At 42.0% G+C, this 17,057-nt stretch overlaps 2 protein-coding genes across 10 annotated transcripts in view; both read left to right on the top strand.

Annotated features, from left to right (window-relative positions):
- The window catches only part of ubap2l (ubiquitin associated protein 2-like), a 36,200-nt gene extending 27,545 nt beyond the window's left edge, over positions 1–8,655 (top strand). For 7 of the 9 annotated variants that reach the window (XM_079523025.1, XM_079523029.1, XM_079523030.1 and 4 more), the window contains 5 exons: positions 149–254; positions 2,059–2,184; positions 4,577–4,644; positions 4,912–5,106; positions 6,523–8,655. In XM_079523025.1, the coding sequence (XP_079379151.1) occupies positions 149–254; positions 2,059–2,184; positions 4,577–4,644; positions 4,912–5,106; positions 6,523–6,618 (591 nt within the window). In that variant the 3' untranslated portion in view covers positions 6,619–8,655. The remainder of the gene's footprint in view (positions 1–148; positions 255–2,058; positions 2,185–4,576; positions 4,645–4,911; positions 5,107–6,522) is intronic. The other 2 variants (XM_079523032.1, XM_079523031.1) reach the window with 1 other exon arrangement.
- A 2,114-nt stretch (positions 8,656–10,769) lies between these two features.
- hax1 (HCLS1 associated protein X-1) lies at positions 10,770–16,769 on the top strand. Its single transcript, XM_079522272.1, has 7 exons — positions 10,770–10,999; positions 11,659–11,912; positions 12,403–12,608; positions 13,700–13,763; positions 14,264–14,409; positions 14,973–15,093; positions 16,318–16,769. Exons 1-7 carry the CDS (start codon positions 10,923–10,925, stop codon positions 16,389–16,391), a joined length of 942 nt encoding a protein of 313 aa, XP_079378398.1. The 5' UTR covers positions 10,770–10,922; the 3' UTR covers positions 16,392–16,769.
- The last annotated feature ends 288 nt before the right edge of the window (positions 16,770–17,057 follow it).

Here is a 17,057-nt window from a genome sequence, read left to right as displayed (position 1 = left end):
TTTTATTTTTATTTTTTTCCCTGTATTGGAAATACCGTATGCTATGAGTTGTATACCAGCCGAATCAGGTCTACTTGTGTTTCCTGTGACTGGGGAGCTATCATCAGGCTCTTAACTACTTCCTGTTCATATTGTCTTCTACATTCAGGTGGCTCCTACCTCGTCAAAGCAGCATGGCGTGAATGTTGGCGTGAACGCATCGGCCGCGCCCTTCCAACAGGCCAGTGGCTACGGTTCCCATGGCTACAACACTGGTGAGGCACCGAGCAAAACACCAGGCGCTCTCCACGGAAACGGCATGCCTTCAGTGGTCATACCCGTTTAGTTGACTTACACCTGCTTAGTATTACTGACTGTTGCCGATTTGTGTTTCGACCTCTTGAATGATTTTTTTTTCTTTTCTCTTTTACATCACTAATATCTACGTAAGCAAAATGCTTGTCCGCATGTGTTTGTAGGTTGTTCAGATTCAACTTTTGAAACCTCTTCTAGAGCCTCTGATTCTGAAAGTTAAGAATGCAACTGCTTGCAAGTTGATATGGGTTTCTGTTAATGCTCGCTTTCATTTCTGTCCAGTTTCACTGACAGACCATGGCTAATATACAGTATATGCATCTTGTGCAGCCATTGTTGTTGCCTGTGAACAGAAGGAACTCTGTACAAGGAATGTGGGCAAAAGCAAAATTGTGTGTTTCAACAATTCCCTAGGCTGGTCTTGGTCTGTAGGATTGCCACTGGAAAATAAACAGAAGGAGAAAAAAGCAGGACGTACAACAATGTTGCCTGGCGACCTCACTTTATATAACAGATGGGGTTAGGGTGGTTGGTCTTCTGTTGTCTTCCATTGCTTGCTTTCTTCATTTCAGCAAGAGGAGTTGGCCTCAAACGCTTCACCATCCACCCTCCCCCTATCTCCAACACTCACTGTCATACTCGATACTGTCCGCTACAGCCCCATCATCCTCAATAATGTCCCCTCCAACACTGTTGTACTCAACACTGTCCCCTCCAGCACTGTATTACTCAACATTGTCCCCCCCAACACTGTTGTACTCAACATTGCCCCCCCCTCAACACTGTTGTACTCAACATTGTCCCCCCCAACACTGTTTTACTCAACACTGTCCCCTCCAGCACTGTAGTACTCAACATTGTCCCCCAACACTGTTGTACTCAACACTGTCCCCTCCAGCACTGTAGTACTCAAGATTGTCCCCCCCCCAACACTGTAGTACTCAACATTGTCCCCCCTCAACACTGTTGTACTCAACATTGCCCCCTCCCAACACTGTTGTACTCAACATTGTCCCCCCCAACACTGTTGTACTCAACATTGCCCCCCCCAACACTGTTGTACTCAACATTGCCCCCCCCCCCCCCCCCCCCCAACACTGTAGTACTCAACACTGTCCCCTCCAATACTGTCCCTTCAACATCACACTGTGCTGCCAGCTCACACTTATCCACAGTGACCCTTTTCTTGATGTACCTTACTCCGGGTAAAGCCCCCCATCATCCAATGTTGATTCTGTACTTTCGTACATTATTGTCATTCACACAGAATTTACTCTCAGACCATGTTGAAATTTGTGCACCTACAAAACCGCAGTGCCTTTTTTATTTGTACAAAATTGCACCGTCTGCTGCTTTCTGCCATTACCTACCGCCACCACCCCCTCACCAAGCTCACCAGCCATCTCGCCCAGCCTCCACCCCTGCCCCCATTGCGGACACGTACACACCCTGCCTGACCCTTACCCGTGTCCACCCCGTCCCCTCAGACCTAGCTCAAATAGTTTTGCAGATAATACAGTACCAGGTGGATGCCGTTTACCACTTGGGACAAAAACGGTACCAGAATCTTATGTAATCACATGCATTATTTCAGTTTGCTGTGATTTCGATTCTGACTGTAACCTGATCCTGACCCACCTGGTGCTCCACAACGGTTAGAAATAAGCGACTATTAAGAGCAGAGTCTGCCCTCCCTCCCGCCCCCCTCCCCCCGCCTGGTGTGTCTAACGCTGTGGGCTGCGGCTGTGTGTCTGATTGTTGCAGGCTATGAGGATGTGGGCCAGGCTTCGGGGAGTGGGGATTTCTGTAAGGGCGGATACGGCTCTGCCGTGGCCGCTGCTGCTTCCGCACAAAACAAGCCAGCCAGCTCTGTCACCGGGCCTGGAGTCGGTGAGTGCCGCCAACTGAAAAGAGAGAAAAAAATAAAACTTCCATTCCACCCACCTCCCATCCTCCTTGTGTCATCAGCCGTCCTTCAAAATCGCCTATTTTCCCTCTTCGTCCCCGCTCCTTCATCGCTGATGTGAAGCGAGAACTGCTGCTCTGTGTGTGTGTGTGTATGTATGCTGGACAGTCTACTGCAGCCTGCCTCCATTTTGTTTCCAAGCCCAGCCTGTCATTGTGTGTTAAAGCTCCCTTGCTCCAGAGCTACTCATCACCAGGGCCTTATACAAATATACTAGGTCATAGTCTTGGTTGCAGTAGACACGCCTTGTATATTCTGCTGTGATCAGTTGTGTTGGTAATATAAGTGATCGCTGGAGTCCAATCTGTGATTAGTAATGTGTGACACAAATATCCAGTGTTTCTCGTTTAATTTTATGTCGCAGGTGTGGGTTTGGAGTCATTTTACTTTTGGGTCCATGCCTGTCCCAATTGTGGTTGCAGTTATGGTCTCACTGCACTTTGATCCATCTATAGGTGTTCATCTTGGCCTTTTTCACAATTTTTAATCCAGAGCGATTTGAACAGTAACAAAGGTAAACGTATACAATCAACGTGTCACAAGTATAGAGAGTTGAAAGTTAGGGTTCCCTATTCGCTACAAACTGGTGATGAGCAGCTGTGGTTCATGCTTTTCCCTCTCTGCTGCTTGTTTTCCGCCAATGTTCCCATTGCTGTTCTCAGAGGTACCTACCCCACTATCCTGAGGATGAAGTAGGTCGCACACCCCCAAGGTGAAAAAGGCACAAAAATAATGCTAATAAATTACTGTAATTGCCCACAATCCTGTGTTCCAAAAGGGTGATTGTACGGACTGCTTGAGGATTATGTGACTATTCAACTGAATGGACTTGGTCTGGAACATTGAGGCAAATGCTTGTCTGAGGTGGCATCTGAGTCGAAACAATGTTGCCTGCTGTAGATGTGCATGAGGGTTTGGTCATCCGTTTACATGTTTCTGTTGTTGGAATGGAAGAGAAGCCTGTCTTGGAATGTTTAGAGGTTGGGTATACCAGTGTCTGAGGGAAGGGCCACCATGTTGGACAAGCAGAGACAAAAAGAAAGGAGATGGTTCTCTTTCTCTATTTTAGAAAGCACGTTTTTAGGAAATACAAATTGTTCTCTCTCTCCACATGGCGACAGTGGCAATCCATAACCAATTTCGAATGAATGTGTCAGACTTTTATGAAAGACTAAGCTTTCACTTTGCCTAACTCAACGATCAATCATCTGTTTATGAACATTAGTTTTGTCTAATTTCATTTAACTTGGCACCGTGGGATTTGTATTTGAAACAAGGTGTTCAGTCTCATTGAAATATCCAAACATGTCTGTTTTTGAGTGTCCTCCTATTCTGGGACCATGCTCCATGGCAATACAGGCGATCTGTGAGTCGGAACAACTATAGCAGTAACCGTCAGACTACTGTGGCTGACTGGACTTGATCAAATAATTTTTTTCTTTACCCTCTTCATCATCTCATCCTGTCCCCTCACCCCTTCCTTTTATTTTGTTATATGCATAAAGGGTAATTCCACCAAAATGGATCTTTAGGTTGGTATTCATTCTGAAAGAATTATGCAAAACCTTATTTTAATCTATTGCATTTTATTTCCCAGGATTAATGGAACTTTTATCACATCCTTGGCTTGTTGCAAGACCTGTTGATGGACATCATATACAAGTTTCATTTATACACTTTAGTTGCATAGCTATATCAAGACTTTTTTCACTCTGGTAAAAATCATCAAACATGGTAAACACATGGCGACATGAAAACACTGTAAACTGTAGAATTCCCTTTGAACTCTTATTTGTATGACAGACTGCAGTTTGTTGTAGCAACCATGCTAGTCTTGTGTAGCCAGACAACTATTCCACAATCTCTGTATGTTATATAGATTCTGGAACTACAACTCCTGAAATTCAAGGCAGGAAGCTGGCATCTCATTTTCGTTCACAAAAATATAATTTCAAATGTCTTTACATTTTCTTTTTTAATTTCCATTTCTGCTAAGCAGCAAGCTATAATATTTACATACATTTTCGCAAGTGTAAAGATTTTACGGAAGTGGAGTATCCGCTTCATCATCAACAGAGCTTTCGTGCTCCAGACTTACGGCTGGAAGCATTTGAAAATTGTGGGAGGCAACAGTTTGGCCACGTGAGACTACAGCAACACTAATTCAAATGAGAGAATATTCCCTTGGGCAGTGATCATGTTGCTGAATCACTGGCTGAATGCCCATAGGATTTTTCCTATGGGCATTCAGCCAGTGAAAAACGATTGGCTTCCAGATTTATCAGGTTAAGTTTGTCTCCTCTGTGTCCCCTTCAGGAGTCTCTGTGACATCAAGCAACACAGGGGTACCAGACATTTCAGGGTCTGTTTACACAAAGACTCAGGTCAGTATAACAAGTCACTGACAGGTGACAGGACTGTTCTGATTGTGAAATGGTAGTGAAGTTTGAAAGAATAAGGCATGGAGTCTTCATTTGGAAATTGCTTTTAACACAAGTGTGTCAAGTTTCACTTTTGGCGTAAGAATCCATTATTATCCACTGTCGCCAGACACTTGTCTCACGAGTATTCAGTTCGCATATCTTCTTAGGGGATTTGATATTGTACTCTACCGAGTGCAGTCTATTTAGTAAATGTTTTTGTTTCTGCAGCCGTTTGAGAAGCAGGGTTTCCATGCTGGTACACCGGCAGCATCCTTCAGCCTGCCCTCGGCCCTGGGCAGTGGTGGACCCATCAACCCCCCTGCTGCCGCTGGCTACGCCCCGGCTCCATTCATGCACATCCTGGCACCGCATCAGCAGCCTCACTCTCAAATCCTGCACCACCACCTTCAACAGGATGGACAGGTAGATGATTCTGAAACATTTTACGGTTTATTTTCTTGTCTGTCAACAGGAAATGTGTCAGTCATGGCGACTGACACATGGCGAATCGGATGCACCGGTTATTGGTCAATATAATTGTCTCCACCAGGCCGAAGGCATGGGGAGAGAGTATGTTTTGCACTCCGACCAGCTAATATCCGGCACCGTTAACCCGGTCGATGCCAAATTTTGCGCACACACTCCCTGGATGCCAACGATGAACCTCTGCCCCAAATTTTCCAGAGCGGCCTGTTATAGCCTGTTATATACCAGGAGGTTTTTGATATTGCTTTGATGTTACACAGTATCTCTATCTCACCAGACAGTGGCCTTGTGGTTAGTGTCCGCCCTGAAACTGGGAGGTCGGAGGTTCGATCCCCAGCCGGGTCATACCAAAGACTGTAATGCCTCCCTGCTTGGCACTCAGCATCAATGGGTTGGATTGGGGTTGGGGGTCAAATCAACTAATGATTCCCGAGCGCGGCGCACGCTGCAGCTCACCGCTCCAAGAGATGGGTCAAATGCGGAGAACAAATGTCCCTGCGGTAACGTGTGTGGCTAATCGTATGACTTTGACTATAGTCATGTCTTCAAGACGTCCGATATTTCATATTCCATCCTAATTGGCTAAGATTGGCTTTCAAAGTTTGCAGGATTGGCCCGTTTTGAACAAAAAGCCTCAAATCATGAACGCAGTGTGCAATTTCCGTGAAGTCTTTCACAGACTTTCCTACTAGGCTGAGGAATATATCCCACCCTTTTTACATTGGCCTGTTATAGCGCCATCAACAGGTGGAACATTTTTGGAACAAAATTCCTCAAACCGTCCAATTGCCATCCAAGGCGTAAGAAGAAATGGCACCCTTTTCACATTGGCCTATTATAGCGCCACCAGGAGGCCACAACCTGACCTGGCCTGGTGGAGACCTGTGCCCCGTGGGGCACTTTATCTAGTTCACCCTTTGTCAAGTCCCGCCCATGGCTGTGCCCCTCTTTGCACCCATTGGTTGCCGTTTCGTGGTTGAACAAAAATCCTTTCTCTCCATCCACTACCATTGAAATAAGGTGTTTTTCAGTTGCTTATTGAAATTCTGTCAGTAAAAAGGAACATCACAGGTGCAGCATGGTGACTGGGCATATCATGTTTGTTTTTAGTTTTTTCCAAAAATTGTTTTAGCAAATTCAACATAAACAAGGCGGAAAAAAACATGGTATGAAGAAGGGCAGCAATACTAACAATAGAATGAAGATTTGTTTCCTTGGCATTAAAAGAGTGAATGAATATCGGTCAAATTGTTAAATAAACTGTATCGGCCGGAATTTCCCAATTGTTTTTATAGTTGACACAGAAATCCACAATGAATGGGATGAAATGCTTACGATCCTCTCTACCCACAGAGCGGCACTGGACAGCGCAGCCAGAACGCCTCCATTCAACAGAAGTCTCAGATCAACAAGACTGCATATAACAGCTATAGCTGGGGGACCAACTAGCATCCACTGTCTGGGCCCCTTGGTGTTCCAAGTCTTGACAGAAACTGGGGCCACAAAGGGGGCCCATACTTCCCAGCCCACCCCACAAATGGTCTCTGTGTCATTTTCTCTCTCTTCCTTTTTCTCTGTCTCTCGCTCTCTGATATAGAGATTCCCTCCATGCTCTCGGCTCATAACACCTGCAGTTCTTTCCCGTCCCCCTGCCAGAGGTGGCACTGGGACGTGCAGGAGGGTCATGGGCAGTCTTGAGAGAGGGGAGCTGGAGCTAAATGGTTTTATGGTTGTAGTAGTGATGCACCGTTAAAAGAGCTGAAATATTGAGTGTTGGGAAATTTGTATCATGTTCAAACCCCCCTTAATTTCAGATGTGTGTAACATAGAGATGTTTTCTAAAAGAATGAATGTTTGCTTTTTGGTTGATACCCTTTTCACTTTTTTTTTATGAGGACAAACTAAGAAATATCTGAAGGTAGGGCGGGGGTGGCAGGCCAGGTTTGTTTTTTCACACTCAAGTCCCCACTTACTGTATATGATAATACCCTCAACACACAATATCCAACCCATTTTTCTTTTGTTTTTCAGATTTCTTTTAGACATTGTTTTAAGCTTCAAAGGTCATTCTCCCAATTGGCAGTGAAGTTTATTTTTTACCAAATATAGAATATTATATGTATGTGTGCATGTCTGCGAGTCTGAGTTTGTGTGTGTGTAAGTGCGTGTGCTGGCTTGGAATGTGAGGAGAATGTATTTGTTGGTGGGTGTTTTGTGTGCCTGAGCACGTGGTTGTACACTCGGGAGGCTGTGTGTGCTGTTTTTTGTCTTATCACATAAGACGTAGAAGTGTACAAAATTATTTTCCATTAACTTGATAATGTACAATATCTGGAATATAAATGTTAATACATAATTTCCCACCAATTCTGGAAGAGATGGTGAGAGTGAACAAGACCTAAACACACCCCGTCTGCCTTCTAACAATGCGTATGAGTGACTTTGTTTTTCTAAGTACCCCCCCCCCCCCCCCTCCCTCCCTCTACACAAGGCCCCTCCCTTGTCCTCCACTTATAATGGAAGCAGTGATTTCAGACGGACAGAATTGTACTGTTTTGTTTTGGGGTTTTTCTGTCAGTGACATTTTTTTTTGTACCGTGCATTTAAAAAAGAATTTAAATGGATAAACTTGTCTTGTACATATATATATACTATATATATAAACACAAGTACTGTAGTCCTTGTTTGTTTGATGCCCCCTTTCCCTTCTCAAATCCTCGCAGACTTGTTAGCTTTTTTTGTTTTGATTTTTGGTTTCATATGTTTTTTATTTTGTAAAAAATATATAAATATTAAGTAAATAAACAGGAAAAAGACATTTTCATCATTTTGGATGTGAATGTCTTTTTTTTTCTTTTTTTTTAAGAAACTTTATTTTTGTATCCTGTGGCTTGTAAATATGGCAGCATTTCTTTCAAAGTCTGTTTGTGATGCCCTACACGTGTACTGTGGGCTGTCATTCTGCTAGTTGGCCTTTTGAGTCATTTGACAAATTGAAATGTGAAATTCAATTTTAATAGTCTACATATATCTTTTTCAACTTACTGTAACAGTGGAACGGTGTGTTCAGGAGAACGCTGACCAATTCTCGGCCTGTGCTACATTTCGCATCACTGGATGTTTACATGCACACAATACTTCAGTTACTGTGAACAATAAGATTACGATGATTTATTTTATTTTTTCCTAATGAACCACCTTTGATGGGTTAGTTTACTCAGGATGAAATTCACAATTATTTGTTGTCTTCACCACTTGTCACGTTTTAATTAGAATCCATAATCATGCCACCGTGGAAGTTGGTAATCAGACTATCATGATGTTGGAGTATTGTATTATAATCTAATTGTGTGCATGTAAACATGCCCACCTAGAACTAAGGAAAAGGGTGTTTGGTTGTAGGTGTGCGTTAAAGGGCTGTGTTAACTTAATAGTTGACTGGAGGACCAGCAGTACCAAATAAAACTTAAACAGTGTTTCTCCATACAGTTGCATTTTGTTTGTTCTTTGTCATTTTACACTCATTCAGAACTAGTGTTGGGTTTAGAATCTGGTTGATTTTACTGAGCAGAAAAGACATTTCTGTATATATGCCTGGCTAAACAATTTACTTCATCACATAAATCTTTGTATTCACTCTACACATGTTTAATCTGAAAGCATTCCATCAAGTTCATGTCTTATTATAGATGTATACCCACACACACCAGTGCTGCTGGTCCTCCTCACAGAGTAAACATAGGCAGGGTGTGATTTAACAAACAATGCTGTGAAGTACACTTTATGAAACCTTTTAATCAGTCTTCTGGAATCCTAATTAATTACCAGTACCATACTTGTAAGTCTTAAAGTGCAAATTCAACAAGTGACTGTGGAATTTTGCAGTAAGTTATTAAAGGGGAATTCCACTCATTTTCAACATTTTACTATGTCATTAATATACCTTAGAGCTGTTGTGTGGACATAATAAAAAAGTCCCCCCATTCTGTGTTTCCTAGAACTAAGTATTACAAAAATCATTAACATGGTGAAACACATCTTGATGACATCATCAAGATGTGTTTCACCATGTTAATGATTTTTTTCAGATCTCCAGTTCTAGGAAACACAGAATGGGGGGACTTTTTTTAATTATGTCCACACCACAGCTCTAAGGTATATTAATGACATAGCAAAATGTTGAAAATGAGTGGAATGCCCCTTTTAAGCAAAAAAAAATGTACAGGGGGGAAAAAAGGCAAATCAAATTAGTCCTATACTGATATGCGTTGATCAGATCAATGGTCACCAACATATGGCCATTTGAAGTGTTCAACACTGTTAGACACTGCTGTGGCAGCGGTGGCCGAACGGTTTGCGGAGCGGTCTTGATACCGGAAGGTCGCCAGTTCGTATCCCCGGACCGGCACGTTAAAATTACCACCGCTGAAGTGCCCTTGAGCAAGGCATTGAACCACTACCATGAAATGTTCTATGAGCAAGGCCTGGCTGTAAACAAGTATCTGATGCTTAGTCCAGTTACCCTGGTTAAATATAGTAACTTTGCTTAACTTTGCTTTGCTGTAACACTTATGTAGCACCCCATATGTGCAATTTAGGTTTTTGGTATGACAATTATTGTGCCAATGCTCCGAACAGGATTGGTGTGGCCCATGACAGTAAGTTGGGTTGCACAAAGTGACCCCTGGTGAGTATTATCTTGACAGACCCCTGAACTTGTGCCAAGTTTGATGCAAATTGGCACAGCGTGTCCCCTTGGTCTGGGGTCTGTTTTGACTATTTACATGGCAGACTCCTGAAGACTAGTTTGTGCCAAGTTTGGTGCAGATCAGAGCAACAGTGTGCCTCGCAAGTCTGGATGTTACCTTTGTGACTAATGTGACCAACTGTATGTCCATCGGCTCCATCCCATCTTCTAGGCTAGTGGTTTTCAACAGGTCGTCTGTGGACCACTGATGGTCCGTGAAGGTATTGCATACATGTGGTCCCTGACCATGCATTTAGTAATGTAGGATTTGTTGATTTTTTTAAATTGTCTTTTCACTAGTTGAGAAACTAGTCCTGGTGACCTTGTCTGGTCGAGTCATTAGGATATTAGTATAGTCAAATTAGTGTTACAAAAGCAGTAAACACTGATTAGCCCATAATGCATATCCCCACCCCCAACACAACAGTGGTGCCCATTCTCTCTTGTTCACAATCAGTTGAAACCCCCTGCTCTGGGAGGCAATATTAACATAAGAAGATAAATAAATAAACACACATACAGCGGTTAAGGGGTAACAAAAGAAAATAATTTGTACTGTATTTAATTTGAACTAATATATAATTTCACAGAAATTGAAATATTTCAAATTATCATTTTAATTCATCTCCTGCATAGTCTGGACCTGATCAAATAAAACACAGCAGATTTGGCACCCAAAAACATTTAAGTGCCTCTTCACTCTTCCTCCAGAGAGTCCAGACTCTATTTTTTGGGGATTTCCAATTATTTTGGGCATCACTGACACTGTCATTATCGTAGTTCACAGATTTCACATGGGGATGGGGGATTCTACCGATTACTTTCTGACGTGCCTTGTTTGTGATCGTTACGGTAAAACTAGAATTGCGACAGATTGCCTGCTGCGTCATTTCCAGAGACATCGAGAACATTTTACGGTGTTGTTGACATTTTGAAACACTCCTTCCTGCCTGGGCATCAACACACCTGGCGATGAATTGAGTTTTATACAACAGCTGACATTTAAATGAGCGTTTTTGACTTATTTCGTGGATTCTTTGGGGTTCCTGGCGCCCACCATCGTGGGGATGGGGATTGCCGAAGGTGAGGTTTAAGTTACGGTAATCGAGAACAGGTGCTAGCAGACTAGCTAGCAGCTAGAGGTACCCGTCTGAGGGTCCGATTTGTTGATTTCAGGCACAGCTAACGGTTTGCAAATAGTACAGTGAAACCAATCGAACGATTACAATGATGCTAATAGGATAACAAAGCCATATAGGGCTTGTTTCCATGTGGTCCTGTGTATTCAATTCATCAATATATTTAAATATACAAGACACCAACACTAGTACAGTATGTACAGCCCAGAGCCTTAGGTAGAAACACATGATGGGGCGGGGCATTTCTGGACTTTTCTAGGACCAGTTACAAATTGCAGACACCAAGTGGTGCTAAAGCACCTGCGCTTTTGCCCTCTGGACACCAATGTGCCCTTTGAAAGTTCCTTTTTTGTACAGTTTGTTCATTTTATTTTTGTTTTGTACATTATGTGGCCCATGGACATAGTGGCATTGATCAATTCTGGATTAAAAGCGTCTAATATATTTTTTCCCCCCCAAAAATCTAAATGTCACAGTATTAAGGCAACTGGCGGTTCCTACGAATATCTAGTTCTAGATACCTTGCAATGGTAATGTAGAATTTCCACTTGTTTGGAATTTCATGGCCGTGTATTTAATCTATCCATACACTTCATTTAACAGGGACCCTTTCTTTGATGCTATGACTCATGATGATGATGATGACGATGAAGATGACGAGGGTGGATTCTACTACAGTGACTATCAGGGAGATCAGCAAGATAACCTTGATGATGCGTTTAGGTTTGGCTTCAGCTTTGGACCCAGTGGAATCAGAATCCAAGAGTCACCTGTGTTTGGCCAGGTTTTCAGGGAGATGGAGGAAATCTTTTCCCAGCTGGGTCGTTGGGAAGGACAGGCTGGGCCTGGACACTTTGGTATTATAGCTTAGTCCCTTTCCCACTCAGTCTAAATGTCTACTAAGTAAATTACACATTATATTCTTCTTCTCTATGAGATCTGTTGTTTTGATTAAAAGGGAACCTTTGCCAATTTTGGACTTTAATCTGTTTAATCTAAAGTGAGTGCAAGTGGAAATGGAAAATTAACACTAATACTGTTATGTTATGTTATAATGGGCCCTATTTTGCGTGTTTATTTACTTTTGAATTATTTTGGGTGTTTTTCTGGAGCACATATTAGAGGGACAATATCAGTCACCAGGAAAAAGGTTGAGTGTTTTCGATTAATCTATCATGGTTAAAATGAAGTTTGAAGTTCCTTTTGGTTTGTATAGGAAGGGGGCGGGGCAGCTAAAATGAATATCACATATCTAAATACTGAATCGAGCAACTAAACTGTCTGGGGTGTTCACATAAGCCTGAGTAGATGATAAAATGACAAAATCTTCCTTTTGTCATGTGCAAGGTGGGCCCAGTATCATGCCACCCCCATCACAGGACCGGCCTGGTCACAGTCATGGAGAATCCAGTGGGAATGTTCTGAGAGATTTTATGTTGAAACGTCCCCTCCAAGAAGGACCCCCATCATCAGGAGAGCCAGGAAGTGATGGCACCCCTCCTTCTGGGGCCCCAAACTTGCCCAGTTCTCCATTCCACGACTGGACCCCAAAGGTAATCAAGACTGTAACCCCTCCTTTGTAACAACATGGAGACACATGTTGATTATTATCCTCTAGATTTTCATCTTGTCCTTTTTATTACGTAACTGTCTTGAATAATTAATAGTTATTGCTTTTTGGTCAAATTGGTCAATCAAGCTATTCTTCTCTGCCTCTGTTTATGTTACAATTTACAATTTAGGCATTTAGCAGACGCTCTTAATCCAGAGCGATTTACATTAGGCAAGAACAAAAGCATGGGAATACATCACATATATAAAATGCATATATCATGAAACATATATAATATATAATGACACTATACATATAACTTATACATATATACTATGCTATACATGTACTATGATGTGCTATGACTACATACAAATGCAATTATTGTGCTGTCTACATGACATGCTATAAGTCTGTTTCAAATGCTATCTAAGTCTAAAAAGTGCTATCTAAGGGGGTAGGATAAGTGCTATGGGCCATGATGGAGTCTGAAAAGGTGGGTCTTCAGACTACGGCGGAAGATTGGGAGTGATGCTGCAGTTCTGATTGCAACGGGGAGTGCATTCCACAGTTTTGGGGCCAGAAGGGAGAAGAGTTTGGGACGTGTGGAGCGTTGTCCCGGCGTTTTTAGTGAGGGTACTTCCAGCTTTCCTGTGTTGGCTGATCTGAGTGCGTGGGAGGGTTTGTAGGGTTCAATCATGCTTGCAAGATATGGGGGAGCCATACCTTTGGTTGCTTTGAATGCCATCATCAGAGTTTTGTATTCTGTGTGGGCAGCGACCGGGAGCCAGTGCAGGGAGCGGAGCAGGGGGGAGACATGTGTTGCTATGGAAGCTTGTAATCTAAATCCATTTTTAATTAATATTTTGTGTCGCATGAATTGTTTTGAGAGGACGTAGAATACGCACATCGACAGGTGGGTGCTGGGCTAAAGATACTTCAGTTTGGAGATGGATGTAGCCCGCACACCATTTTGGGTACACACATACGCCTTTATTTATTTGTCTGTTGATCCTGTGGATCTTCATCAGGAATACGTGGGATAGTAGTGTACAATGAGGCTTTCATGACTAGAAACATTTCTGTCCTCAGTTCAGACATTCCGATATTTGGAGAGGAGGACCACAGAGGGCACAAGAGACAAGGGAAGACACAGGTAATATAGTATATATTAATATATATATATATATATAATATAATGTTTTTTCGTTTTTAAGTTAATTCCCTACTTAAAGTATTATGCTAGAATAGCAGATCTACATTTCTGAAATATTTTGAAAGTGAAAGTGATTTAGTGTGAATTTTAGAAATATTGAACAAATGAATAAGTGTTAAGGCCTATTCATAGTCCAGTTTTCAATGAAGAGGTGACCACCGAAAACTACAACATGACGTCACGCCACCGCCACGCCACCACTCGCACATCACATCGCTCTGTTTTTACTAACACCGGTGGTCACCTCTACACCGGAAACTGGACTATGAATAGGCCTTTAACAAGAGCTTGTTGTAACTAAATAATAACTACATTGGATGCGTTTGGAATACTGGTTCTTTTTTCCAATTCCTGAAAAGTAACCGTTTTGGACGTACAAGGTTCCCACCCCGACAGCGACGATATCTACATAAAAGCCACTGTGGTGTTCTCCTGTGCAGATCTGGATTCTGCTGTGTCCTCGGGAGGGCTGGACCAGGTCCTGGACCAGATTCTGACCCCACCCCCCACGGAGTCACCAAATCAGCCCAGGATTCGTTCCTTCTTCCAATCTGTCACCGTCACCAAGGTGGTGAAACCTGATGGGGTGAGACAACTCATGTCATGTTAGAGTTGTACCAGTAGTACGAGATATTTTTTTTTAACATATTGATTGACTTTATTTGATCATTTAAAAATACATAAAATCTGCTTAAAAAAACACAATAAAGCCATGACATCTGGGCTGGGTAGGTCGGGTGGGGGGAAGGGGGCAGACGGCAGGCAGGTGAGCGTATTCTGATTCTGTACATCAATACTAAAGCATCAAACAATTTCTATACATAATGCATACAACTAACTACAGATGATTGATTTCAATCAATCATTGCATTTTGTCTATCTAAAGATCACACCTGTGTGAAGTGAGGGCCGCTCTTATCATCATATGTCATCATACATCATCTCATTCTCAACCAATGGCACATCTCCCACCCAATGTACCCGGCCAATCACAATTTGCGCCCTCACCTTTGTCTTTAATGTTTGTGTTTACACACTTTTGTCTTCAGTGTTTGTGCTTACACAGACCCTCAAAGCTGGACATAGGCCCCTCAAAAAATGATCTAAGATCGATCTATTAAGCCCTAATCAGCCTTTTTCTTGTGTCAGACTGTAGAGGAAAGGCGAACAGTCAGAGACGGCCAGGGGAACGAGGAAACCACAGTTACACGTTCAGGAGGCCCTGGAAGCCTGAAACAATCACATGATCACATTGGTCCTCTTGTTCCAGGTTAGTTGATCACTACTGGCTGCCTCTAGGCCGTAAACATCACACTTTGAGTCCATGACTATTTTTTTTAGCAGTTTCCAGATCAGTACATACTATTGCTATATTGTATCATACTGTATAGTCCAGTGGTTTTCAACCAGTGGTCCGTGGACCACCAGTGGTCCTTGAGGGGGTTCCAGGTGGTCCCCAGTTAATAGAAGGGGAGTTGGTAACCCTTATATATCTTTAACTCTTGAAAGTGTAAAATGGACAGCCTTACGGGTCCATTTGGTTTCAATTCACGCTCTCATGAGTTGACTATTGTTAAAACTATTGTCATTTGCATTACTTAATGTACAAGAAGTTTACACCATTAGAGAATGTAAAAGAATTGTCACAGAATAGATCAGACAGATAAAGACAGCTTGCAAAATGGTTCAAAACTTGTAATGACACCCATGCAGAACATGGCTTTAGTATCAACAATCATTGTGATTGTGCTCCACCTAGTGGTCTCTCAGTGGTTTAGCGTTTTAACCAGGCAGAAGTCATAAAAGCCACATCAAATACAAAAATTGTCAAACAATTTTTGATGGGTAGCACACAGATAAGATTTTTTTTAGAATATACTGTAGACACTACAATCTTATCTGTGGTCTATTTAGTAATGCTGGTGACTCTTTACTATAATTTGTTCATAATGTTGACAATTGAAGTAGAGCCAGACTGATATATTGGTTTGGTAGTACAGCAAAGCATGCTCTGACTCCTATGTTAGTTTCATGGCAATTTGCTAATTGGTTTGTGAAATGCTGCTGTAATTTTCAATAAAACCCTGACAACCCATTTGTATCACAATTGCAGTACTTTGTGTCCGATACTATGGCTAGTTAGCCACGTAGTAGCTAACTACTTATTTTTGTCACAACTATCCTTCCTAAAAGTGTATGTGTGAGTATCAGCCTTTGCCAATAAATCAGTATTTGAATATTTCTTTTACCTAAATATTATCAATAGCTTCCATCGGTCGTGCTGGAAAGGGGTGTATGCTACATGCCTACTATTGCCTACTGTAAAGTTTCTTACATTAATGCCCAGTGCTGTAAAATGGCATTTCTTACCTAAATACCTACACTATAAACATGCCATAATGCCTTCTGTAAAACTATTGCTCCGAATCCTTACCATAAGGTTTTTTACAAGAGAGTTTTCTAACAATATGTTTTCCCCTCTTTTCCCCCCCAGGTGGTGAAACCCCTTTTTCTGACATGCGGGATGATGGGTCATTTTTCTCAAAGTTCTTTGGGAGTTTCAAGTAACGTGTAGCCTACATGCTCCAGACTGAATGGAGCATGAAGATAGTTTTGAGTTTTAGTGTTGGAGTTTTATAGCAGATGTGAGACCTTTTTATTTTGTATGACCACTCTCTCTCACATTCTCTCTTTCTCACTCTCTGATTGTATGGCACTAAAAGAGGCTTAATATACAGTTATGTTCTAAGATGGACTGCTCTTTCCATTAAACCACCTAGAGAAGAGGCTGCCAATCCTGTTGACTAGTTATTTTTCCTCGCAGAGTGAGACACAATACAAACACTTAAATTCAAAATGAAAAGGTTATTTTTGTAATGTCCTGCAGATGGTGTGTAGGGCTATATAAATGTGAGTGTATGAATGGCAAAATAAAGTAATATATTTCCTTCAGTGTTGGTTGTTAATTCATTCCTGGTTGTCAATATTGAACTACATAAGCATAATTATAAACATTGTCATTTTGTTGAATAAACATGGGTGCAGAAACTGTCACTATAACAGAATTTCAAAGTCTGCACCATAATAGTTTTCATATTTTGTGAAGGGTTTCAGATCTGCTGTATTGCGCAAGACTTGTGTCATCAACCCAGAGACCCACAGGAAAACCACAGCTTGGTCTTTGTGGTTAAATGGCCTGGACCTTTGGTAACTGCAGCATGCTGAAGCAATGAT

The sequence above is a fragment of the Electrona antarctica genome (assembly GCF_951216825.1).
Source record: "Electrona antarctica genome assembly, chromosome: 15".
NCBI classification, from domain to species: Eukaryota; Metazoa; Chordata; class Actinopteri; order Myctophiformes; family Myctophidae; genus Electrona; species Electrona antarctica.
Note: the sequence above shows the minus strand (reverse complement) of the source record. Positions and strands in the feature narration are given on the sequence as shown.